This window comes from Dreissena polymorpha, chromosome 2 (assembly GCF_020536995.1).
Source record: "Dreissena polymorpha isolate Duluth1 chromosome 2, UMN_Dpol_1.0, whole genome shotgun sequence".
Taxonomy (NCBI): Eukaryota; Metazoa; Mollusca; class Bivalvia; order Myida; family Dreissenidae; genus Dreissena; species Dreissena polymorpha.
The window spans coordinates 67,035,759-67,062,837 of NC_068356.1; the positions used below are offsets into that span (position 1 = coordinate 67,035,759).

General features: G+C 33.9%; 1 protein-coding gene across 2 annotated transcripts; it reads left to right on the plus strand.

Moving 5' to 3' along the window:
- On the plus strand, positions 1-25,510 carry LOC127867434 (leucine-rich repeat protein lrrA-like). Of its 2 annotated transcripts, none has more exons than XM_052408583.1 (9): positions 1-19; positions 5,893-6,968; positions 7,406-7,554; positions 12,104-12,235; positions 16,466-16,603; positions 17,828-17,983; positions 18,322-18,526; positions 22,810-22,926; positions 24,016-25,510. In XM_052408583.1, exons 2-9 carry the CDS (start codon positions 5,927-5,929, stop codon positions 24,213-24,215), a joined length of 2,139 nt encoding a protein of 712 aa, XP_052264543.1. In that variant the 5' UTR covers positions 1-19; positions 5,893-5,926; the 3' UTR covers positions 24,216-25,510. The 2 variants fall into 2 exon arrangements, with proteins under 2 accessions (XP_052264543.1, XP_052264542.1); XM_052408582.1 differs by lacking the exon at positions 1-19 and adding an exon at positions 1,225-1,381.
- The last annotated feature ends 1,569 nt before the right edge of the window (positions 25,511-27,079 follow it).

Sequence of the window (27,079 nt, forward strand, 5' to 3'; positions counted from 1 at the left end):
CCTTTTTTTACCAAATCTGGTAATTTATCAATTGTTAGCCAATTCTCGTGATTTCATTTTAAACATAACTAACGCTTTGTTGTTATTTCATTACACATTTTCTTTTACCGATAATATAATTATTAATTACATGTTGTTTTATAGAACTGTCATTGTACTGTGTTGAATAATTTTCGTTTTGCAATATGTTTTCGCGATAGTCGTTCTTCTCATATTTGATCAAATTTATAATAATAAATCCTTTCGATCAATCCCTTTTGCTATAGCTTCAGTCATTCCATAAGATTTTCCCCAGTACTGAAATGTTATAAATGATCGTGAATAGATTTGCCATCGGCTTTATTTAGTTGGACAAAGCAATAATTGTAAATGATAGTTTTTGATAGTTTATTTCACAAGTTCCAAAAGGTCAAAAGACCCATGAGGACAACATATTTACTAGCAATAAATAGCAAGACAGCGCTTACAAAGTATATGATAATACACATATACATGAAGTTGGAAATAGTGCAAAAACACAAAACAAAAACGTTTCAATACATGATAGCAGGATGACAGAGGGTAGTTATAAACTTATAAGTAAAAAGTGGAGATCTTTTACAACAAAACCCATGAGGACAATATATATTACTTGTACAAGCAAAAAACAGCACATACAAAGTACAAGATTATAAACATATAGGTGGAGATAGTGCAATAGGCGTTTCATTATATGAAAACAGGGTGACACAAGTTTAATATAAACTTATAGGTTGAAAGTGGAGATATTTTACAACAAACTTATTAAACAGATAAGCATGTATTAAAAGTGAACCCTTAGTATATGATTGAGCATGTTATTGATATAAGTACTGTTTTCTCAACTCAAAAGAATAGAATATATAAGTGCCAAAGTTTTTAAGTACTTTTCTGTTTCTTGTTTGAAGTAATTGTATGAACTTATTCATATTTGATCTTGTGCGAAAAAACTTTGGTATATATTTATCTCGTAAATCTTTATATAAATCACATTCCATAATAAAATGGTATTCATCTTCGAGTTTATCACAAAAGAAGCACGTTCTATTTTCAACTGGTGTAACTACTGGTTTACTCCATCGGCCTGATTCAATATGTAATCTATGTGATGACACACGTAATTTTGTTATACAAATGCAAAATTTTTTAATGTTAACAAGGTTAAGATATTCTTGGAATTCAAAAGATTTCATGTTATTATAAAATAGAGCCCTACTGGAGTCACTTAATCGACTTGACCAGTTTTGCACAAACGTGTCTTTAAGACGCTGATTGACTGTCGACAAGAAAAGTTTCACATTTGCGACGCCCTGCATTATCCAGACATCCTGAAATCCCAGGGAACACAATAGAGCTTTAACTTGTGAGCACAAATTTGTCTTGTTTGGGTTATTTTCAAAGTCGTTTTTCAGCAAATTGTAAACTTTTTTGGCAAATTTGTTTTCGTTGCATTGCAATAGTTTTATCCAGTATTTGATTATGTTAAAATGCCTAATATTCTGCATGGACACCCTCCCCCAGCTCACCATATACAAAATCATTCTGCGTACTTCTCTAAACGCATAGAGTATTTTTGCAAAATTGTAAATGTAAACGTTCAATGGCTTGGCCTTTGTTAAATCCCCAGACTTCGCTACCATAATTTAAAATAGGAACAATAAGTTTTTCAAATATGTCTAACCTGTGTTTGACAGTCACATCTGTAAATTTGTATAAGTATTTATTCATTTTAAATATAGCTTTAAGTGCTTGCCCTGATAGGGTGTTCTGTGCTTCATTAAATGAGCCACCGGTTGTAAAGACTAACTAAATATGTAAATTTGTGAGCAATTTCTATAGCGTTATGTTTATATGTAAATGCTAGGTTTTTATAGTTTCTTCCACCTTTACGGAAAATCATTACTTTCGTTTTTGACATGTTAACATTGAGTTTCCATTGGTTACAATATTGTTCAAGTAAATTAAGACTAGTTTGCAGTTCTTGACTGCTGTTTGCAAAGATTACAATATCATCAGCATACAAAATTAGAATCATTTTGCACATGTTTACATCAATACCCGGTAAGCCGCTGTGAAGATAGATGTCTTCTATATCATTTAAAAACATAGCAAACAAAAACGGGCTTAAACATTCACCCTGTCGTACCTCGAGCATGCATGGAAAACTTTCACTTAACATATTACAATATTTAACACGTGATTTAGTTGAGTTATACATGGAGCGTATAATATTTAAAATCCTACCTCTAATTCCTAATTTTATAAGTTTCAACCACAGGTTATCTCTTGTAACATAGTCAAATGCCTTTGAAAAATCTATAAAGGCACAATATAGTTGTTTACCTGAATTTTATATATGAGATATTAGACCATGTAACACAAAAATATTGTCTACTGTGCTCATTGTCGGCCTAAATCCTGACTGTGCCTCAATGTAAACATTATATTTTTCGGCCCAATTTGACAAGCGTAAATTCAAAATTCGTGTAAATAATTTACCTAAAGTGCTCAGTAATGTTATGCCCCTATAATTGTTAACATCATTCACATTTTCCTTTTTATGTGGAGGCACTACAAATCCTTCTGACCATTCAGTTGGAAAATATCCAATTTCAAAAATGTTATTAAACAATGATTCTAACAAAGGAAGTAACACAGCTTTACCATAAATGAAACACTCATTTAGGTAATCATCTGGCCCGCCACATCTATTTGTTTTTAAATTATTAATGCCTTTTAAAATTTCATCGGTTGTAATACAAACATTTAGTTCATCAAACATACATGTTAGCTCATTGCGCTCGTATCTTTCAATAAAAAACAGAACATCTTCATCAGGTGTGAAGAAATGTGTTTCTGGGTTATTAACCGCTTTAAAGTACATCTCAAAATCAGACAAAGGTATTGTCGATGGTTTAACATTGGCACAGCCCTTCAACATATTCCAATACACTTTCGCGTTTTTATAGCGAGCATTTGTTAATTTGGTTGGTTTATTTTTATCATATTCATACGTACATTTACGTAAACATGTTTTATATTGACTTCTTGCTGTAACCATATTTACTCTATTTGTATCCGATTTATTTGTACGGTAAATATTTAGCATATGTTAAAACGTATCCCTTTTTATAAAACATTCTTCGTTGAACCATTTATTATTAAATGTATGATTTTTATCAGATGTTTTACTTGGTTCGGCAATATTAAGATTTCGCTTAAACAAGGGAGACATAACGTTATCCATACAAAGCTTAAATTCATTAATACATAGAGGATATTTGTTGGATTCGGTGGAATATCGATTTTATTTCACGAGTGATCATAGAAAACAATATTTTCACGAGTGGCACAGCCACGAGTGAAAAAATATATTTTCTATGATCACGAGTGAAATAAAATTTATATTTCATCGAATCAAACCATTTTTCTTTTTATTGTATGCTTTTTTTCACCTTTTATTTACATTAAAAATGAGTTTAAGTGGATAATTTTGCTGGGTTTATGACGTCATTTCGTCTAAAAAATGACGTCATTTCGCAGTAAAACAGTGACAAATATCGATATTTTTCACTGTTATTTTTCACTGTTTAAAGCAGTGGAATACCATTTTTATTTCACTGCTATTTCTCTATAAACCACCGGAAAGCATAAAATAAATGTGGTTATGTCCTCTGGATTTACAGCGCATGATAATGAACGGCAAATGTGTACAAGGACTAATGATATGCTATTTTCAAAACAATTTTTTTTCCGATAGTCCCATTTATATACATAATCTTTACCACCAGTACAGCGGTTTAAATTATTGTCATCCGAAATCGATTCATCTCGGTACATATTAATCCCAAAATTTATTGAACAGTTATCACTTAGTATGTTTGGTTTGTTTACATGAAAATAATAAATAACCGGGAATAAGTCCGGTGAACAAATAACATAATCAACTAAGCTTGAGCCCCTATGCCCAACAAATGTACATTTACCAATATATTTATTGGCACCCATTCGACCGTTAACTAGACGTAATCCTGAAGATTTACATAAATCCAATAATTGATACCCGTTGTTATTAATGGGGCCTTTATCTTGTGTATAACGTTTAATTTCTACATCTGCAATATAATCGTCAGGTAAAAAATCTAGATTTGAGTTATTTGAATCGTCTACTACATAATCTGGCGAGTCAGATGTGCGTGAGTTAAAGTCTCCAGCAAGTAAAATATAACAATTGTTCGACACTTCGCATCAATTTCTGTAATAAAAGTTGTCAGTCTATCAAAAATATTGTTATCGATCATTGTTTGGCGACTACTATCATCTGGTACATAATAACATAACATAAACAAACATATAGATCTTTATCTAACATCAATGTGTCCTTTGAGATTTTTAACCAGGTTTTCCGAAGAAAAAAACTGGTTATTAGATTGGCGAATGCGGGCGGGCTGGCTGGCTGGCTGGCTGGCGGGCGGGCGGAACAAGCTTGTCCGGGCCATAACTATGTCGTTCATTGTCAGATTTTAAAATCATTTGGCACATTTGTTCACCATCATTGGACGGTGTGTCGCGCGAAATAATTATGTCGATATCTCCAAGGTCAAGGTCACACTTTGAGTTCAAAGGTCAAAAATGGCCATAAATGAGCTTGTCCTGGCCATAACTATGTCATTCATTGTGAGATTTTAAAATCATTTGGCACATTTGTTCACCATCATGGGACGGTGTGTCGCACGAAAGAATCACGTCAATATCTCCAATGTCAAGGTCGCCACGACTAAAAATAGATTTTTTTTTAAAACAAACTTACAAAGGGGGTTAATTTTGTTTGTTCATTTCAAAAGTTCAGTTTGAGTTTTCTCCCTTTATCAGATTTTTTTTTCACAATGAAAACCTGGTTTTGTGACAATTTTGTCCCTTGTTATGCATATAATGTCATCCTGGCTTGTAAAAATTAGTGTCTCATCACATACAAATTTATTTCGTAGATAAATGACAATACCACCTGAAGAACGTTTACTGCCCTTCTTATTTTCTATTCTGTTCAAAACATAGTACTCAAAGTTATCAACATGTAAATCAGAGTTCATATTTGTCCAAGTTTCTGTTAAAAGTACAACATCATTATTTTCAAAAACTGTTTTTAATTCAGCTGAGCAAAGTTATATAGTTCTCCGGGTAATTAAACCCTGTACATTAAGAACAATGCACCGAAGCGTAGCCTTCTCCCCATTGTTCTAATTTATTAGTCTATTTATAGCTGGCGGGATAAATGTAAGTTTAAGGTCTCACTTAATTTGCTTAAATTGTTCTGATATATGAGGATTTAACTGGCAATACAGTTACAATTTAAGCTCTTACATTTTTTAATACATAAAAGAAAAACCCAAGACATCATAAAGTGACATATGAATTTCCCTAAATGAGAATGAAAATATAAGATACATAGAAAACTGCAAATCTGTTCTCTTGGGGTAGTTCTAACATACAATAAAGGCAGATACAACTTACCCAACACAATCTTTAAATTATACACAAATAGTTGAACTTCTTTACAAAAGAAACAAGTGTAATTTTGTTTGAAAACAGCCTACTTCAAAACTTGCACCATCTGTAATCTTGTTTAAAGACTTCGACCATCATATGTATTTACGTAAGCTGATATGAAATAAAACTGATTTATTTATTTGAGAGAAAAAAAGTTAAATCTTTATTATTTAAAAGAAAAACATAACCGCAGAAATAAAGACACTGCTAGAATGTAGACCCTGTCTAAATATATTTAAAAAAAACTGGATCTTGTGGCATTCAATTTGTATTCAGAATATATATTTTTGAAATTCAATATATTATTTCACATTGATTTTATTGCAGGTTCTGAATTGAGATTTATTATCCATTTTTAACAATGGAAAATGCAACTGAAGAAGACTTAACATCCAGTGATCTTAAAAGAATTCCAGAATCGGTTATCGAGAACAAACATGTTGTAAAGCTCCTTTTGGATTTTAATGAAATTGAATTCTTACCAGAAGAATTTGGATTATTGACCTCGTTAAAAACATTTTCAGCAAGTGGAAATAATTTTACTGCCCTTCCAGACTCCATTGGAGACCTTGTCAATTTAGAAGATCTTGATTTAAATGAAAACAGATTATCAAAATTGCCTGACTCCTTTTGTAAGTTAGACAAGTTAAAATCTCTAAAATTGAAAAGCAACATTTTAGAAACTTTGCCAGATAATTTTGGTGAACTAATTAGTCTGCAGCTATTCCACTGTGATGAAAATGCGCTCAGAAAGTTACCAAAAACTTTTGGGTTGTTGGAAAACCTGTTTGAACTGGACCTCTGCTCTAATGTGATAGAATCTCTCTTGGAAGGATTTGGAATGCTGAAATCTCTACAGGTGCTAAATCTCAGCAATAACAAAATATCAAATATTCCAGAAAGTTTTGGCAATTTACCTAACCTAGTCAGTCTTGATCTGTCTTCAAATAACGTGAAAAATCTTCCAAGCAATTTCAAATCTAGTCACTGCATCCAGAAAATCTACATTGAGAGCAATGTTCTACAAACTTTGCCTGACTGGTTTTCAGAACTTGACAGTTTGGTTGAGATTTCAATTCAGGATAACCAATTGCAGGGTCAAGCATTATCTGATAAATTTCCATGTCATAGTCAAAATCTTAAACATTTAGACATAAGCGGTAACTTTATGTCAAAACTGCCCTCAGAATTGGGTGCCATGAAAAAAATAGAGTTTATTCATCTAGGCAGTGTAATTGGAGAACTGGAACGGCGCAATTTCCAGAATGGTAACTGGCTTGCAGAGATTCCTGACAGTATCTGTGAGCTGGTTAATCTTCGGGAGCTACATCTGGATGAGAACCAAATAAATGATCTACCTGCAGAGTTTGGGAAGCTGGTCTCTCTGGAAATTCTGGATCTAGGTAATAAAAAAAACAAATGTTGAAAGAGAAAAAGCGCTTTTTACCGTTGTTTAATAGGATGCTGGGTAATTATATATTCCACATTTGTTAGGCATGCAATCATTCGTTACATTTTTCTCAAATGGTCATTAAGCGCATGGCCAAAAACAAGTAGATAAATATATTGTTTTACTAAAATTTTTAAATGTCTTTCCATTTTATTGCATATCTAACATTAAAATGAAAGGAATAAACAGTATTACGTACAATATATATATATATTTTACTTACAAATGTGAAATGTCTTCCAATTTTATTGCAAATCCAACATTAAAATGGCCTTTATTCCAGACATTATCTTGAAAGGAATAAATAGTTAATAAAACGTTAAATATGAAGGAAACATACCTATATATATATGTATATATATATTTATTATTAAATGTATTTTTCTACAGGGCAGAATCTTCTCCATGTCTTACCAGAGTCATTTGGCAGACTGAGCTCTCTGAGGATATGCATGCTGTCCAAGAACCACCTGATGTGGTTGCCAAGCAACTTTGGTGACCTTTCAGCACTGGAAGATCTCCGTCTAGATGACAATGAGGTTGGAGATTTGATCGGTCAGATTGTAAAATTGCTGTTCACTTGTAGACTGCCTGATATTATTTTCAGTTTGCTCTTCATATATTGAGAGGATCTTTTGATTGTGTTGTATGATTGAATGTGATTCTATGAGTTGTTTTAGAAACCAGTGAAAATATACTTTTTCTATTAAAATGAGTTACATAAATTTCAATCATTCACTGAAAGGTACCAATTGTTTTTAAGCTTCTGTAAAATAAATATAAAAAAATATGCAAGAACAGCTTGCACATAATAAGTTTGTGCATTATGATGTCATCTTAATGTCATAATGAGATTTTTTGATTGCCTTTTTTCAATTGTTTGTCATGCATAATCAAGATTCACCTCATTTACTCTCTACAGGCAACATGTATTGCCTTCCACACTGGGTGACATGAGGTCACACAATAGGTAGTGATGTCAAATTTAAGAGAAAGTTTTTTAACTCTTGAAATCACATTTTTAGTCCAATCTTTATGAAACTTGGTCTGAACTTTTAGTTTTTATGAAACCTCAGCAGAGTTAAAAAATGGTATTGGCCCTTTTAAAAGTATGGACACCGGCCTGGAGGCAGGACCGTTTCCATATATGGTTATAGTTATCTTGAAATATACATTAATGAGGAAATATAAGCAATTTAATTAGTATTAAGTGTCCGAATATAAAAAAAAATAAAAATTATGATCTAGCATAATATCAAACTAAGTGACTTTGAACAGAAATAGTTGTTGCAAAGTGCATTTGTAGAAATCGCAATTTGAATATTTAACATTACGTCGCTGTTGTTCTCAAACCTCGTAGCTCCAAAATTTTCTAAAAATTTTGTTTGTCTTTTCCGAACATATGAAGTCTGGCGCGTGTTTTGTGCTATATCTCGTAGCTCTACGCCAATCAGAGCCCTTGAAAAATGCACATGACGATATGTTGAAACTTGATTGTTGGCTTTTTTTCCGGCAAAAAGTTGTAGCGACGTCATTTCACCTATAGGTACGTCATTTCCTTTGGACAAATTTGACAATTTTTTTTATATATTTGCAGCTACGAGGTTTCCTATCAGGATGAATTGTCGTACCTCATACAAATGACAAAACTGTGGTGACAAAATATCGTTGCTACCATGTCTGACTGTCAGTATGACTTATCAGTATGACTTACACGTCTACGGCTTATACTGTATTTTGCAGCTTCATTTATTTGGTATTTTTACAGAATTTCAATTTCTTAAACATTGTTATAAAAAAATGAGACGTTTTTTTCTCTCTACTGAAAACTTGGCATTTTGTAGCTACGAGATTTGAGAACGCAGCGACGATTATTATCTTTTGTATTGGAAGAAATGAGAAGTGTCCAAAAAAACATTTGTGTGACCATTTTTTAATAACTGGCAAAACAGGATGTGAATAAATCTATATGAGCCGTTCCACGACAAAACCTGCATTAATGACAACAAAATCAATTTTAATTTTTTTTCAGTTTCATATTGTACATTCATCCACGAATCCAATGATGTAAAAATTACATGTGTACGCCACTATTTAGCGTTGCTATGACAACATTATATACGCATACTAACACGCAACAAAGATGTTGACATCGGGTCATTTTCAATCGGAATGACATATTCATGATGTTAACAGCATGTAAATAGTTCGCAATATCAAACACTAATTAAAATATTACAATAACTTGGAAAACCCTTCATTAACACTCGCATGGATTAAAATAACTGTTTAGGTTGATGTTCGAATACATGATGTAATCACATGCAGTCTGTGGGTGTTGGACAGGTAATGTCCTGATAACATGGTCGCACAAATGGTTGGACAGTTCTGTAAAGATATTTCACGCGATTCTCTGATAGCCCTGCCGGTTTGTTTAAACACGGTTCTGCTGAGGGGAGTTCCCTGATGAAGAACTCTTCCTCTGGTAGGTCCATTGCTTTCTTCGGGAAAACCGTGCCGAGCCTCGATGAGTCGAACCTGAAGTACTGGTACTTTCTGTAACACATTAGCCAGAAACAAATCTTTAGACATGTCTTTTATCTATGTTTTTCTTAAAAATATGTGTTTTATTATTAAGTATAATAATTAAATACTGAGTATTTTATAATTATTTACAACTAATAAATAAACATAAACATGCTGAATTTCAAGCGAGTTCTTACACACTGATAAACACTTTAATATTTTGGGGACTCGCATCATACAAATATGTGTGGGGAACATGTGTGCATTTATAAATATTTGTGTGTATTTTCATATATGTGAAAAATGTGTAGCTTATAAAAAATTTGACACACTACCTTATCCCGGGTATTGCTTTAAAAGATGTAGACAAGAAAGTCTTTCAGTCACGCCAGCGCCAGGTCGGATATCGGACAGCATCGTTTGCAGTAGACGACTTGTTGACAATATCCTCTAGCTGCTGAATGGTGTCACAGTCCGAGTGTCTGAAGCACATGTTAAATAAAATAAGTAAATAAAAACCATGTATAACATGTTTTAAGGACTAACATGTAATGATACCATTTACCGTGTAATTTATTCTGATATCATCAATAATAATACTTATTATCATCTTGTATATTTATGTTGCAAATAAAACATGTAAAACTACTAATGTAGTTTTCTAATATTACCATATTTAAGTAATCGTTATTTATATAATAAATGATAACTTATAACAACGATAAGGTTTATTACATGTACAGCTTTTTAATATGGGCGAACCCACTATCTACCAAACACACGCTTTGTAGAGTCATTTGTGGTACCTTCCGACAAACAGCATTTTATATACACTTCCTTTTCTTCCCTCGTCATTTCCCGCGTATCAAGGATGTGCGTTCTGATATGGGCGGGCATCAAATTTCTCGTGGCATTTCTTAGCACACCCACAGCCAGATTCATGGAAACGTTGAATGCTATCATCCTGTGAAAACGCATCACCCTCATCACTTCCATCATCGTCAGTGGAGTCACTGCTTGATTCCGCAGGCTGCCCATAAACGAAGGACCCAATACGGTTTCCCATGACGGCACTACATGCACCTTCTACCTGGTCATTGTCGTCATCGGATGACATTTCTTGAGAATGTGCAAATGTGCAGGCGTACATAATGGTGTTCTGCCAAAATGCTCAGAAAATAGAATTTCGAGCTCCTGAAAACAATTACGACGTAACGATTCTATAATGTGCATGAAACATACAATTAAAACAAAATCGTTTCAATTTACATTTCATTGAAATAATTGTTTCAATTAATATTTTTACTTAAAATAATTATCAAAAAAAAACAACACAGACTGGAATCGAACTCTTGTTCTTCAGTGTGGTGCGATTCTGGCTTACCATCTGAGCTATTGATGCTGACGTTTTATGCGCCTCACACAATGACATAAAGAAATGAAGTATTATATGCAAATAACATATTTCAAACCTTTGTCGTTCATTTTACAAAAAAAATAATGTAATTTATGATTAATTTTGAAGAAAACATTTAATACCGTAAAAATATCAAAAGGACATTTCAATACACAACAGTCAACTTTGAAATTGTTTCAAGCAGTCCAATGTGAGACGAAGATTAATTTGCTTCTTTCAATATAAATAAGTTTAAACTTTAATAACAATTGAATTGTGGTTAAATTTTTGCATATTAAACATGTCAATGCTGCTTATTATTTTTGAGACCTTGTTTTGTAAAGAATTCATCACATAAATCGCGATCGGATTTAAACCCATGTTTTGCTTACAAATGGGCAACATTGTTATTATCGTCACTTTTTCACACCGAATTTTTGCATCATTATCTGTGTTTATATAAATAGATCTATAAAAAATAAAAATATTTAATAAGTTCATAAATTTACTTCTATCTCCAACTCCATTTATATCCAACAGAACAGAAATACCACTAAAAAAAACACTCCTTAAATCACAAATAATTTAAGCTCCGCGTAAATGCACTGTGTAAATTCGCATGTGACGACGTCATAATAAGTGGGATTTTCCCAACGTCATCACAGATGTCACTAATGCAGGTTTTGTCGTGGAACGGCTCATATATATACTTGTGAGTGCTTGGTATTTCCAAATCTAAAGCAGGAAAATATTAATAAAATCAATTGTATTTCTATTTATAGTAAGGTATGTATGAAGGTACATGTATGTTTAAATCTATATTCAACTGTTAAGCATATAATATATGAACATACTCGTATTTAGTACTGGTCTGAATGAATTTGTGTGTAAAAATGTGTTGATCATAAACACCAACAATAAATATGAAATGAGATCAGGTCCAAGCTTTTTGATTTACCATTGTAAATAACAGGTAAAGTTGATGTCGTTCATTATCTACTGCACCTCAGTGATGTAATGCTATTGTTAATTTGATCTTTTTTGAAGTAATATTTTGACTGCTTTCTTCCTGGTTTCGATCTAAAATAACTAGTTTTAAACACTATTTTATGAAGTACTGCATGGTTTATTTCAAATAATTGGTGGATTTCCTATTGCTTTCTCAGATAGCTGAGCTGCCTAAGTCGTTCTGCAAGCTGACCAAGTTGAAGACGCTAGATCTGTTCAGTAATCGGCTTACAGAGGTCCCCAGCGCTCTACAGCACCTGAAGAACCTTGTCAGGCTCGACATTGAATCAGTAGGTGGCAAAGGTCTTGTTCTATTGACTTTAAGACCTTTTTTTAACTCACATGAGCACAACGTGCTAATGGTGAGCTTTTGTGATCGCCTGTTGTCTGTCGTCCGTCGTGTGGCATCAACATTTTGCTTTGTGAACACTTTAGAGGTCACATTTATTGTCTGATCTTCAGGAAACTTGGTTAGAAACATTTATCCCATTGATACCTCGACTGAGTTCGAAACTGGGTCATGCTGGGTCAAAAACTATGTCACTAGGTCAAAAAAAGAAAAACCTTGTGAACACTGTAGAAGTCACATTTGATGCCCAATCTTTATGTTACTTTGTCAAAATGTTTGTCTTACTGATATGTTGGTTGAGTTCAAAAATGGTCCCGATCTGTTGAAAAACATGGCCGCCAGGGGGCGGGGCAGTATTCCTTAAATGGCTATAGAGAAACCTTGTGAACAGTCTAGATGTCACAATTTTTGCCCAATCATCATGAAACTTAGTCAAAACATTGGCTTTATTTATATCTCGGACAAGTTCGAAAATGGTCCAGATCTGTGAAAAAACATGGCCGCCAGGGGGCGGGGCAGTTTTCTCTCTCTATATATAGTGAAAACAAGTGAACTCTCTCACATTTTTGGTCCAATCTTCATGAAATTTGGTCAGAACATGTTTTTTCTGGATATGACGGTTGTGTTCAAACATGGTTTGGATCGGTAAAAAAACATGGCCACTAGGGGTGGGTCATTTTCCTTATATTTATATAGTAAAAAAAGCTTGTGAACACTCTAGAAGTCACATTTTTTGCCTTATCATCATAATTTTTTTTATAAACATCGATTTTATAGATATCTCGGACGAGTTCGAAAATGGTCATGATGGGTGGAAAACATGGCCCCCATGGGGGTGGGGCAGTTTTCTCTATATGTATATTGTGAAAACATGTGAATAGTCTAGAAGACACATTTTTTGCCCAATCTTCATGAAATTTGGTCAGAACATTTGTTTCCTGGATACGACAGTTGAGTTCGAAAATGGTTTGGACCGGTAAAAAAACATGGTCGCCAGGGGGGTCTTTTTCCTTATATTTATATCGTAAAAAAGCTTATGAACACTAGAAGTCACATTTTTTGCCTAATCATCATGAAATTTTGTCAAAACATTAGTTATGTGGATGTCTCGGACGAGTTTGAAAATGGTCATGATCAGTAGAAAAACATGGCTGCCAGGGGGTGAGGCAGTTTTCTTTATATGTATTGTAACGCCTGCCTTGTAATTGTTTACTTTGTTTTTATTCTTACAATAATGATTCTTTAAATTACAATTTTTAATAACTTTTAAACTCATTAATGATAGTTAATAACTTATAAATTCATTAATGATAGATCAGGTATATGCATTGTATGATAATTCTTAAGAAATGAAATAAATGCTTTAAACTCTCTGTAAGTGTGGATGCAGATAGTTTACATCAGTGGTCAGTGCTGCATCTCTTTTGACCAGTGCTTATCTGTACATGGATACTAAGGATAGCAGTGCTCTCATTTGATTGGATGATTACCTAGGCTATTAGCAATATATGCCAGCTACACTTCAGAATCAGGGGACTGGCACATTGTTGGCCTTACCCATAAGAATTTATCACTTGAAAATCTGGGTATACATGTGAAAGACTAATGTTTGACCCCCTGGCTCTAAGTTGAAAGAGTTAGTCCACTAATTGAAAGTTTGGGGTTAGTGAATTACTAACCTGCCAGACCTGTTTAGTGTAGCAACTGTTAGTTTTATCATGGAGGTGAGTTTTATGTTCTAAGTTGAAATTTCACTTATTTAAAGTGACTTAGTCTTATTTTTCTCTAAATGAAAATATTGAATTAGTGATTTACTGTGTTTCACTAACTGGGAATGTTAAGTTAGTGAAGTTAGTTCAGTTCTTTTAACTAAGTGTGATTATTAATTAAGTGATAACTAAGGCAAAGTGACTTAGTATTTTTTTCTCTAAGTGAAAATATTGAATAAGTGATTTAATAAAGAACAGGACTAAGTGAATTTATGCAACAACAAGTTAGTGTTTTTAATAAGTGATGAGTGAACATAGTGAATTCATTATATGACAAATCTCAGCTAGTCTTCAATTAAAGTGACTTAGTGTGTTGTGATTAACGCAAGTTATAAGTGATTAATCAAAGCCGAAGAAATGGATTTAAACTGTTTGTTTTCTTTAAGTGTCTTACATTAGACTGAAGTGAATAATACAATGATAGTGATTTCTTAATTATTTGTTTTGTGAGTAAGTGAAGTTTGTGAGTGAATTCAATTATAGTGATCACAGGTGTTTGTTTATCCTAGTTCTTTATAAAGGCATTTGCCTCATACTGAACACAAACTGTTGACCAAGTTTAGACATGAAAGTGTATAATTGTTTTCGAAACCTTGTTTTAACTATGATAAACTTTTGAAAGTTTATGAACTGTATTTCTATATTAATTGTTTGTATTGTTTGTATTATTGCTAAAGTATAAATGATGAATGTTTGGAAAGAATAAAAATACTTTAGTCACATTGTTGTTGATTTTTCTTGTGCCTCGAGCTAGGCTCAGACAAGCCCCAGTAGCTTTCCTTAATGTCACAGTATTTGATAAATAAATAATATTTAAAATTATTGACTTCATTTTAATTCGATGGCCGGCATGACAGGTGAAACGCTTCAGTATATAGTGAAAACATGTGAACAGTCAGTCTAGAAGACACATTTTTTGCCCAATCTTCATGAATTTTGGACATATTTTGGAAGAGTTCAAAAATGGTTCAGGCCTGTTAAAAAAACATGGCCACCAGGGGGCCATTTGTTGTTCATTCTTCATGAAACTTGGTTTGAACATTTGTTCCATTGATATTTTGGGCTGCAAAGAACATGTCATTTCTTTTTATCTCAGGTGAGTGACTTTGGGCCTTTCAGGCCCTCTTGTTATCAATCAGAGAGGCTGGTTCTGGGAAAACTGGTCTAAATGCATATGCTTAAAGTTTGTCCTTAACAAGCCTGTGCAGTCCATGCAGGCTTATCTGGGACAGCACTTTCTAACCAAACTGGATTTTTACTTTGATTGAAAAATACCATAACATCCATAAGTGTACCTGATTAGCCTGTGCGGACTGCACATGCTTATCTGGGTCAATACTTTACTCACACACATTGAGTTCAGTTTTCATAGAATGTGGCTCTTTATTCCAAGGTTTCCTGCATGAGAATGTGAAAGGTTGTATTATCCTGATTAATTGGGCTAGGGAGAGGTCTTGGCAACCTTATAAACTTAAACACCAGAGAAGCAGTATAAAAGGGCCACAAACTCACAAAATGTCTACTGTTCAGTTGTACACTGGTGTGTAAACAGCAGAAAACAAAAACGATTATTTTCAAAATATTTTAGTTTTTATTTTAATATTTTCCAATGAAATTTGGCATACATATACTTTAGTATACAAACAATATGTATGTGTAATTTGGTGGTTGTAAGTTATATAGTTATTGACATACAGAAAAAAAGTTTTTTGTTGTCTGCTTGAAATTCAAATTTCCCTGTAAATGCTAAGCACCGCTCACTTGAAAGGTTATGAACTTCTCTCAGCCAATAGCTAGCAGATGACTCAAATCAAGTTTACATGTAAATACAGATTCAACATTATACCAAATTGCTGTCTGCTCAAACACGTGTTTCAGTTTATAAACACTCTATTGTTATCAGCAAATCACTGGCAGATAAACCCAGCCCACTAGTTAATGTAGGTTAACATTTTACCACCGCAAAATCAAGCAAGTGAGATCCGGCTTTTAATGGAAACTTCTTAAAGGTGAATTATTTGGTATATAAGTGCCTTCATAGTATTATTTTAGATACTGTAGTTGTTAAGTATTTGTTCTTCTTTTTGAAGAGAAAAAGGTACCACGGAATGCCTGATTCATGTCATGTATTGTTATGTACATGTATAGCCATATTGGCATATGGAAAAGCCTGATATTATGATGAAGCCTTTAAAACAAGTGAGTCAATTTTTGTACAAATTTTTACCATACCTTTGTCACAGAAAAGTTTGAATTAATTTTTTTGGACATAAAATTGTGATAGATAGTTTAGGAGAAGATTTGTGGACCATACTCGCATGCATAAAGCCCTGTTTTCCAAGAGGCAGAACTATAAAATCAGAATTCAGCGCAACTTAATTCCGCCCTGCTTTGTGCTTTAGAATGATTTCTCCCTCCCTCTCACTGAGATTCCGATGATTATCACCAAGACGCGATACCCTGAGCGCGATCCAAGTCTCAAGGACAACTGGCGAGGCCGTGCCAGGCAAGACCTGCCTTACCTACAGAATGTCATCAAGGTTAACTTTTTCTTTTTAAAGTTATTGCTCGTAGTTGAAACCTATTTGTTTTTAATTTGTTGGATCGACAGCCTAAGTCTTATTGAGTCCTTTTTCTTGGTAGAACCAGTGCTTGGTGTCAAAAGTGGGAAATCAATAGAACACTCCCTCTTTTGGGATTAAATTCCTGACCTCCAGATTCCCTAGGTGGACACCATATTTATTATTCCACTGCATTCAGTATTTTTTTTCATTTATAATCAGGTTTGGTAATTTGCCCATCTCCTATGGAAAAAAGTATATATTTTTCCCATATTTCCCAATGAAAGGTTTCTTTTTTTAGATCTCAACTCCCATCCATATAAGTTCAACCTTAGTAAAAATAATACTGAAAACACTTGTATTCTAAATTTGAAGCCTTGTTATCACAACAACAACAACACTAATTTCCCTATTTTAGTCAAAATGCTGCAACTTTTCCCAATCCAAAGCTTCATTCCAAAAGTGGTGCAAAAGAACACTAGCATTTTTTAAACCCTTTATCTAGTGCTTTAAACCTGTCCCGCTGAGATAACCAATTTACCGCGTTGGTAGTTGGTTAATTCCTAACCCTTCGATACTGACGAGCAGCAAACAGCAGAAAGTCTGAACAGACTGCAATTACTCTCAGGCTGTTCTGGTTATATTTTGGTTGCATATAGCCATTTTCTGAGCGGAAAAGGGTGTAATATGTTGCTTATGTTGCTTATTTAAAAGCTTGTGGTTAAGTCTGCGGTGTTAAATATTGTAAGAGAAAATCTTATTGTAGTAGTATTGAAATATTTATTTCAAAGAATAGTTTCAGTTAATGTTTATTGGGCAGTAACAATAAATGTGTGTTCTCATGCCCAGTTATGTATCCTACTCAGTTATAATACGTACTTTGTTTATATGGTTATGTATTAATTGAATTGCAACATAAAGTTGTCTGTCCTTCAGACTGTCAGTGCTACAAGGTCATAAGCACCATTTGCTAAGTAGCCTGGAATCTGATTGACAAAGACTTGTTCACTGTCTGTTGGAATCATGTGAAAACTATACTACCGAAATAGTTTTATAATCAAATAAGAAAACTTAACATTTTGCATTGCAAGGGAATTTTTAGCAAAGTAAGATATATTTTTTCTATGCTTAAAGGTAACCTTTTCATTAAAGGTCACTTCAAAGAATGTGAGTGTGTGTGACTAATTTGTTCTATGCTTCAAGGTTAGCACAGAGAATGTGAGCATACCAGACTTTGAGGCCCCTCCCTCTGACCTTCCCTTTAACGAGGACTTCCTGGCGCGTGCAGCCATGCGTAGCATGTCGATCTGGAGAAGTCATGCAGACACGACCCAGGACAGACGGCCCTTCAGACGCAAGGTATGTAAGTGAATATTGCAGGATTATATGAGACACTCTTCGAGAAAACGGGGCTAAGTGCATGTGGTAAGTGAATATTGCAGGATTAAATATGAGACGCGCTTTGGGAAAATGGGGCTAAGTGCATGTGCGTAAAGTGTCGTCCTGGATTAGCCTTATCACAGACATTACTGTCCTCCTAAACTGAATGTTATCTAAAAAGAGAAAATACCATACCATTGGTAGGTGTTGTCCCTTATTGACTGCACTGGCTAATCTTGAACAACACTTTATGCACCTGCCATGTGTTCCCAGAGTGAGGGTAAAAAACATTTTTCATTGTAATGCTCTATCCACAGACCAGGCCACCGAGTTTCAATGCAGCTTTTAGCTATGAAGAAGATGACGATGACAAAGGGAGTTCTGGAGATGCTGATAGTGTTGACAATGAGGAGGGGGTAGGGTCATGTGACAGTCGTGGGTCAGGCTCGGACTATGACAACATCCACAACCCTGACGATGAGTTTGAGCCTCCTGTGTATGTGGAGGCCAAGAAATGGAGCGGTAGGTGACCTACAGATGTTACATAAGAACCAATTAGGACCAATATGTTTTGAGTAAATGTGAAAGGGCTGCGAATGAATCAAGTGTTCAATCAAGGTGCCTGTACCACTTGACTTTTTCGGCTATGTGTGGGACAACCGGATGTCAACAAACCATCGCTTCAGGTATGTTTCTGATAATTTCTTCATTAATTCAAAACCATTTTAAAAAAAAAACAAAGACGAGAGCCCGGTCATTGTCAAAATACACAACTGTGTTAAGTTTGCGCAAAATTAATTTAGTATTTATTCCAAAAAGTGCAACCGCGCGTTTGAAAACACACAAAGTGAAATGCTATGTGTGGTATATTTGTTATTCAATCAACAAAAAGGTTCATTATAATATTGTTGAAGGTTTAAACAATAGGGCGGACATTGTAATTCTTCATAGAGAAGCTACATATATTATTGTATGTTTGCGCATATACATCTGATTCAGAGTCTGTGTATAAAAATGCAATAATGCTATGTGTGGGACACATTTTTGAAATGCTATGTGTGGTATGCAAGAATTTTCCCGTCAGTTCTGCATTTAATCTGGACACAGTTTTGTAAGAATCTAAAACATATACTTCAGTCTGTACTGAAAATATATCAAATTAACCAAATGTTACATGATGGAATACTGAAGTAATTGTGTAATGTTTAAACAATTTATGTTTAATTGAACATAAATTTTAAATAAAATACACTGCATAATTGTTATCCAACCAATGGTCTTTTTTAACAAACACGTTATGTTGAACTATAATATTTTCTTTTTTTTTGACTTATTGTCTTTAAATAAATATCATGATTGATATTTCTGCCTGATTATTAAATTTGGTTTTTTTTATAAATGAATGACAAAGAAAGTAAAAGCACTTGCTTTAAAATGGGTTTTACTTCTGTTGTTTTTCAGACTTGACAAGGATTAGTCAAAGGATTTGTAACGCTTTAAGGCGCGAAGCTGTGTTAGAATTAGATGAACATCATCAGTCCACACGGAAGTTGTTATGCGGCAAGTTAATTATCAAAACCACAGTGACAGAGACGGACCCAGCTTCATTCTGTGATGTTTACGGAAAGCTATTTCAACTAACTATGCAAACATACCATTTAATATGTATTTTGGCATAATCAAAACAAAGTGTGTGTATTGATATTTGTGTATATTTTTGTGTTTTGTATCTATGTTGTTAATGAAATTGATTAGATGAATATAAAATCTGAGTATATATGTTAATAAAACAATTGTTTCATAACAAATAACAATATAAATCCAATGATGATTGTTTGTGGTCTATTAAGTTCATTTAGTTTCCAATATCATCTCCATATGAATATCTTAAGTATATCAAAATAAACACTTCATAAATAATAACATTGCTTTATAACCAGCATGCACATGTTACAATAGAAATTAAAGCACCAAGTACACAAAGAAGTACACCAGTATTCGCAAAGTAACAAATCTTGCTATACAAACATATGAATGATCTAATTAACACGTAACAAATGATCATCGCAAAAAAGTCTTGGCTTTGGGGGTTTATTATACCAACAAACATATTTAATTGTATTAATACTTCATGTACTCAATTTCAAATGAAATCTGAATAACTGAAAATAGTGTAAGATGTTTAATGAAAATACTCATTCGACCCGGTCATGAAAGGGGCTGCAAGATCTTGTTACCACCGCACCAAGTAATAAACAATACATGTTGATCAATTTGTTGAATTGTCAAATTTGTATTTAATGTTTACTTTGATTGTTTTGTTTCACTGCAATACTTGCATCATCTGGTAACAAAACAGTCTTTTAAACTTTTGAACATTAACTTTATATGACAACTTTTCATTGATCAAGATATCAGTACGTCTCTTGAAGGTGCTTCCAAAATACTTTAATCTCCCTGAAAGAACAAAATACACATGAAATAAACTGTAAAACTTAAAAAAATAAATTATAAATAATTGTCATGCGTGATATATAAGATAGCTCAATAGGATTTAGATACGAATACATGATTTTACAGAAAAATAAGTTATTGATCCTTTTGTCTATTTGTTTAAATAATGCTGTATTATCTCTTTATGCTTATTTAATAACTCTTGTTACGGTCTAATATGTTTACACATTCCTGATAAAAAGTACACAACCATAAGTTCAATAACACTTTTTGTAATTTTGTTACAATTATATTCACTTGACACCTTGCACAAACAATCCTTACAATTTTGTGTATTAAACAAGTGCCTTAGTTGGAAGTAACAATTCACTGAAAATTTAACATTTTGTAACAATCAATTTTATAGAAACTCACAAGAAAAGGTTTGCCGCAACAGAAATATTTTCCTTCCAGTGCGTTGGTGGCTTTGTGTTTGGAGATTCCCAACTGTGTTATGACCTCTCTACCACACTGTTCCCAAACAAATGGCATTCTACAAGTAAAAAATATGAATATAAATTATTGACAATCATGATAATTTTGAGTAACATGAACATCGTGATTATCAAATTTTAAGCACGCAAAAGAGTACCAACAATGTTTTATTGACCAACTTTTGTTATTTAGACAGGCTTAAAATATTATTGATGTTTATGTTAATCTTTCGATTCTCTAGTTTAGTTTGTATATCACACATAGCATTTCAAAAACGTGTCCCACACATAGCATTATTGCATTTTTAAGCACACACTCCGAATCAGAAGTATTTGCTCAAACATACAATGTATGTAGCTTCTCTATGAAGAATTACAATGTCCGCCCTATTTTTTTAACCTTTGACAATATTATAATGAACCTTTTTGTTGATTGAATAACAAATATACCACACATAGCATTTCAATTCGTGTCTTTTCAAACGCGCGGTTGCACTTTTTGGAAAAAATACTAAATTAATTTTGCGCAACCTTAACACAGTTGTGTATTTTGACAATGACCGGGCTCTCGTCTTTGTTTTTTTGAAAATGGTTTTAAATAATGAAGAAATTATCAAAAACGTTACCTGAAGCGATGGTTTGTTGACATCCGGTTGTCCCACACATAGCCGAAAAAGTCACGTGTTACAGGCACCTTGCAATTCACAGGCTATTCAGGGACAACACTTAAAAATTTGGTCTAAACTGGAATATTGCTGGATATAGCAAAAGACTCTTTGAACGAAAAATATTCAAAATATATCATCATTGGACCACACTTCACTCAAATCCTTGAAACTCCCAGAGGATTTCTTATATACTTTATTGTTTTGGTCCAAGCAATATTGAAAGATGAAAATTAGACACTTATTGATCCTAACTGGTTCTGTTTTTGTGGTCAATTTTTATGCCCCCGGATCGATAGATTGGGGGTACTAGTATATTGTTTTTGGCCTGTCTTGCTTTCTTTCTTTCTGTCTGTCATTCTGTCACAAAACTTTACTGTACAGTAAAGTTTTGCAATAACTTTTGAAAAATTGAACATAGCAACTTGATATTTGGCATGCATGTGTATCTCATGGAGCTGCACATTTTGAGTGGTGAAAGGTCAAGGTCATCCTTCAAGGTCAAAGGTCAAAAAATTCTGTCCCAAAACTTTACTGTACAGTAAAGTTTTGCAATAACTTTTGAAATATTGAACATAGCAACTTGATATTTGGAATGCATGTGTATCTCATGGAGCTGCAGATTTTGAGGGGTGAAAAGTCAAGGTCATCCTTCAAGGTCAAAGGTCAAAAAAAGAAGAAAAAGCAAAATGTAAATTTATTTTCAAAATTTTCTTAACCTGTAGCTCTGTAACAGCAAAATAAGTATTGTATTTAAACTATTGCATAGAAAGAAAAACTTCAAAATGAAGTGTGTGTTTTAACTTGTTTTTTCCCATAACTTGTCTGCTTTCTTTATTTTATGTCATTTCGAGTTTTGATTATATGACTTTTCATTCTTCATGGCTGTTTATTTAGTTTGGGTATGCATACATTTGGTGTAGAATTATATTGCTCTTTTAAACACAACATCAAAGCAAACTTATTTCATTCAAGGTGCAATTTATGTATTATTCATTTAAAAGTAATTGTTTCATAGTTTAGAAATATTTATATATTTGTATTTTGTTGTTGTTGTTGACACATTTCAGTTCTTTATAGTGACCAAAATCCTTGTTGAAGACTATAGTAATTAAATGTTCGGTTTGAAGTCAAGGTACACATACGTCATAATCATGCCTGCAATATAAAAAAACAACAACATAATACTATGTAGTGTTTATTATCCTCTCAGGTTACAAACCACCAGAGCCGCCCTTCACAGGGACACACGTGAGTGTGAAGATGCAGCTGGAAGAGACGGAGAACTGGGAGGAGGAGATTGAGCAGAACATACAACAACACGGCACATGTATGTGTACTGGGGCCTGTATCCACCAACCGATTCTTAGACGTATATACGCATTTTGACTCATTTGTAGTCCCTTAGAAAGTTGAATTTAATTAAAAAACTTTCTTACTAGATTGAAGTTTTTTAGGCTTTTTCAACACCCTTAGATACTGATGAAGAGCAAACAGCATAAAACCTGAACAGACTGCGAGTTACTCGCAGGCTGTTCTGGTTTTATGCTGTTTGCACATATCCATTTTCACTTTGCTTCTGAGTCGGAAAGGGTTAAGTCTAAAAACAAAGAATATTATGAAAACTGTAATGTACTTAAACTTTTCGAAAGTCAAGTCTAGCATTGCAGTGAACACCAACATTGTAACATTCTTTGTTAAGAACAATATGTTAATAATATAAGCATTATTGTAAGCTCCTTTGTAAGCAAACCCTGATGTAGTTTTATCAGAGCTATTGAGTCTAAGACTATTCTTTATTTGTAAGTCTAAGAATACGGAGGTGGATACTGGCCCTGTACTATTTGCAGAGTGGTTCAGTAGAACTGCTTTAATTACCCAGTAGTTACATGAATATAAGTTCATGTTCTAATTGAAAAAATGTGCATGTTTCTCGCAAAAAAACATTGCAAATTAGCTCAAACAAAAAAAAACATGCAAGGAATCCAATGAAAATATTTAAAATAACAATATTATTAAAAATTTTAATATAGCCATAGCTGCACACTTGCTACTCTAAGAAACAGTTACAGATCTGATGTTGATCATGTATAATTATAAAAATGTGCACACTTAAATTAAGTTTAAATTCAAAACAGTAGCATCAAATTGCTATCTTTGGGCCATGTGTGTAGACAATACTAATGTTGGGATTCATCACAATAGCAATTTGGGTATAAATTTTAAAACACAGTACTTCTAGTCAGAAATTCTCATTATAGAGTGTGAGTTTTGATTTTTTACATGCATATTTTGATGACACAAATCTGTTATAATTTTAAAGAAAGGAAATGCCTGATTTGTTTTTAAAAAGTGTCAGCAAACATAAGGTAATAATACCATATATTGTATCAGTAAATCTAAATGGCACTGTTTTCAGATAATTCACCAGTTGTGTACATCGATCCACTGAAGATCTACTACCCGCCCATTGACAACGGTCTGTTCACGTTTGTGCCCGTGGATCTTCACGAGAGAGATTACATCAAGCGTCCTGAGAACTATGCTGTCGAGGAAAACCAGTTTGAGAATTGTGATAGTGACGAGACGGAGGATGTGCGTGTGGATCCAGTCTTCTGATTTGATTTCTGACATATTTTAACACTATTCCACTCACATATGCACTTTGATGGTTGGTTAGTTCCATAGAAAATATAATTAAATTTGAGGTCTTTTTTTCTTGATTCAAATTTTGAAAGTTTCATTTTCATCTCATCCCTTAGGTACTAATGAGCAGCAAACAGCATAATTATTCACAGGCTGCTCTGGTTTTATGCTGGTTGCACATATATAATAGCCATTTCAATTTGCTTATGCGCTTGAAAGGGTTTACTAGGAACAAAGTGTTATAAGATTATTGATTTACCACTTGACAACAGTATATTTGAGAGCTGCGATAGTGATATATAATGAGATTATGATCTCACTTGATTTCTGTAATAACAATCGTTATGCCCCCCTTCGAAGAAGAGGGGGTATATTGTTTTGCACTTGTCAGTCTGTCGGTCGGTCCATCCACCAGATGGTTTCCGGATGATAACTCAAGAACGCTTAGGCCTAGGATCATGAAACTTCACAGGTACATTGATCATGACTGGCAGATGACCCCTATTGATTTTCAGGTCACTAGGTCAAAGGTCAAGGTCACAATGACTTGAAACAGTATAATGATTTCCGGATGATGACTCAAGAATGCTTACGCCTAGGATCATGAAACTTCATAGGTACATTCATCATGACTGGCAGATTACCCCTATCGATTTTTAGGTCACTAGTTCAAAGGTCAAGGTCACAGTGACTCGAAACAGTAGAATGGTTTCCGGATTATAACTCAAGAATGCTTAGGCCTAGGATCATGAACCTTCATAGGTACATTGATCATGACTGGCAGATGACCCCTATTGATTTTCAGGTCACTAGGTCAAATTTCAAGGTCACAGTGACTCGAAATAGTAAAATGGTTTCTGGATGATAACTCAAGAATGCTTACGCCTAGGATCATGAAACTTCATAGGTACATTGATCATAACTGGCAGATGACTCTATTGATTTTCAGGTCACTAGGTCAAAGGTCATGGTCACAGTGACTCGAAACAGTAAAATGGTTTCCGGATGATAACTCAAGAATACTTACGCATAGGATCATGAAACTTCATAGGAACATTGATCATGACTGGCAGATGACCCTATTGATTTTCAGGTCACTAGGTCAAAGGTCAAGGTCAAAGTGACTGGAAACAGTAAAATGGTTTCCAGATGATAACTCAAGAATGCTAAGGCCTAGGAATGAAACTTCACAGGTACATTGATCATGACTGGCAGATGACCCCTATTGATTTTCAGGTCACTAGGTCAAAGGTCAAGGTCACAGTGACTTGAAACAGTAAAATGGTTTCCGGATGATAACTCAAGAATGCTTACGCCTAGGATAATGAAACTTCATAGGTACATTGATCTTGACTGGCAGATGACCCCTATTGATTTTCAGGTCACTAGGTCAAAGGTCAAGGTCACAGTGACTCAAAAAAGTAAAATGGTTTCCGGATGATAACTCAAACAAGAAATATCTTTAAAAAAGATATACGGCGTTGATTGTGGTCGATGTTTATGAACGATCAAAAGTTATCTCTATGAGATAAAAAGTAGCGGATGCTTTTTTTCTGCGCAGTTCTTAGCTACATCACAAGCAAATCAATTACGGGGTGTTGCGCCAGATTTCGTGGCTTATTTTGCTTTATGTGATATTATTACTCAGATATCTATATTTACAGAATAGAAAAACACAAGAAACATGAAAATAAACGAGTGCATATAGGTCAGCCGGCAATGCTCGAATCTTATTTAATTGCATAATTATAGTATAGTGAATTATTGTGCTCATGCTTAATAAACTGGTCTAAATGGATAAATATTTCTAATTAATTTTATCAAAATTGGTCCTTATCATGCAAATGTTGAAAACATATTAAACATCGATGATTGACATACCACAATAATATCGCCGAATATCTTTATTCAGTATCTTTCTGATCAAAACAGACTTCAAGTGCACAAAGTTTACGAGACGGCGTTTATATAAAGATTTCTGCAACTGACCGCAAACTGACCTTGATACCTTGCGGATTGGAATACAATGCATTAAAGTTAGGTAACAATTCTGCTGCTGAAACGACGGCTTGTTTACGCCAACTGTACACGACCAAGGCAACAGCTGTGCCTAAAATATTGATATATCGGCAAAGCGACTAAACAAACTATTTACTCCATCAGACAAAAATAGCATAGATTCCAATTTTTTCCTTCAATGAAAAGATCGCAACCCCTTCTGCGAACTCCGGTGATGAACTGTATATAAACTCTGACTTTCACAAACTGGCCGCGAATTGACCCGAAACCTCGCGTGTTGAAATGCAATGCAAGTAAGTACTAAATATGAGAATATAGCCTTTAGTATAAACGCTTTTGCGCTGGTAATTCTCTGAAAATAAAAGGTGAACGCACAAACTGTATTTATGTCGAAAATTGAGTGTAAAACTGTTCTATCTATTGAGCCTTTTCATTAGAGATAAAATTGTTTCATGCAGTAAAACAGTGTTACAAAGACGCGGATATGTTTCCAATGTTCTGGTGTTATACTCAAATCAGCCAATGGAATAAATGAAGTGTATTCATTCGTACCTAGCCGCGGGAAATTTTATTTGAATATTATTGGACACTTACAAAGGTCAAGTCAGGGTGAAAAGCTGGCTTAATACAGCTTACGCCGAAAAAGCTTAGGCATAGGATCATGAAACTTCATAGGTACATTAATCATGACTGGCAGATAACCCCTATTACCTGTTCTTTTCAGGTCAAAGGTCAAGGTGTCAGTGACTCGAAACAGTAAAATGGTTTCCGGATGATAACTCAAGAATACTTAGGCCTAGGATCATGAAACTTCATAG

Coding starts and splice junctions, on each gene's coding strand:
- LOC127867434 (XM_052408583.1), top strand. CDS start 5,927: ATGGAAAATGCAACTGAAGAAGACTTAACATCCAGTGATCTTAAAAGA. Junction 7,555..12,103: donor TCCGTCTAGATGACAATGAG/GTTGGAGATTTG, acceptor TTGCTTTCTCAG/ATAGCTGAGCTGCCTAAGTC. Junction 17,984..18,321: donor GACGGCCCTTCAGACGCAAG/GTATGTAAGTGA, acceptor CTCTATCCACAG/ACCAGGCCACCGAGTTTCAA.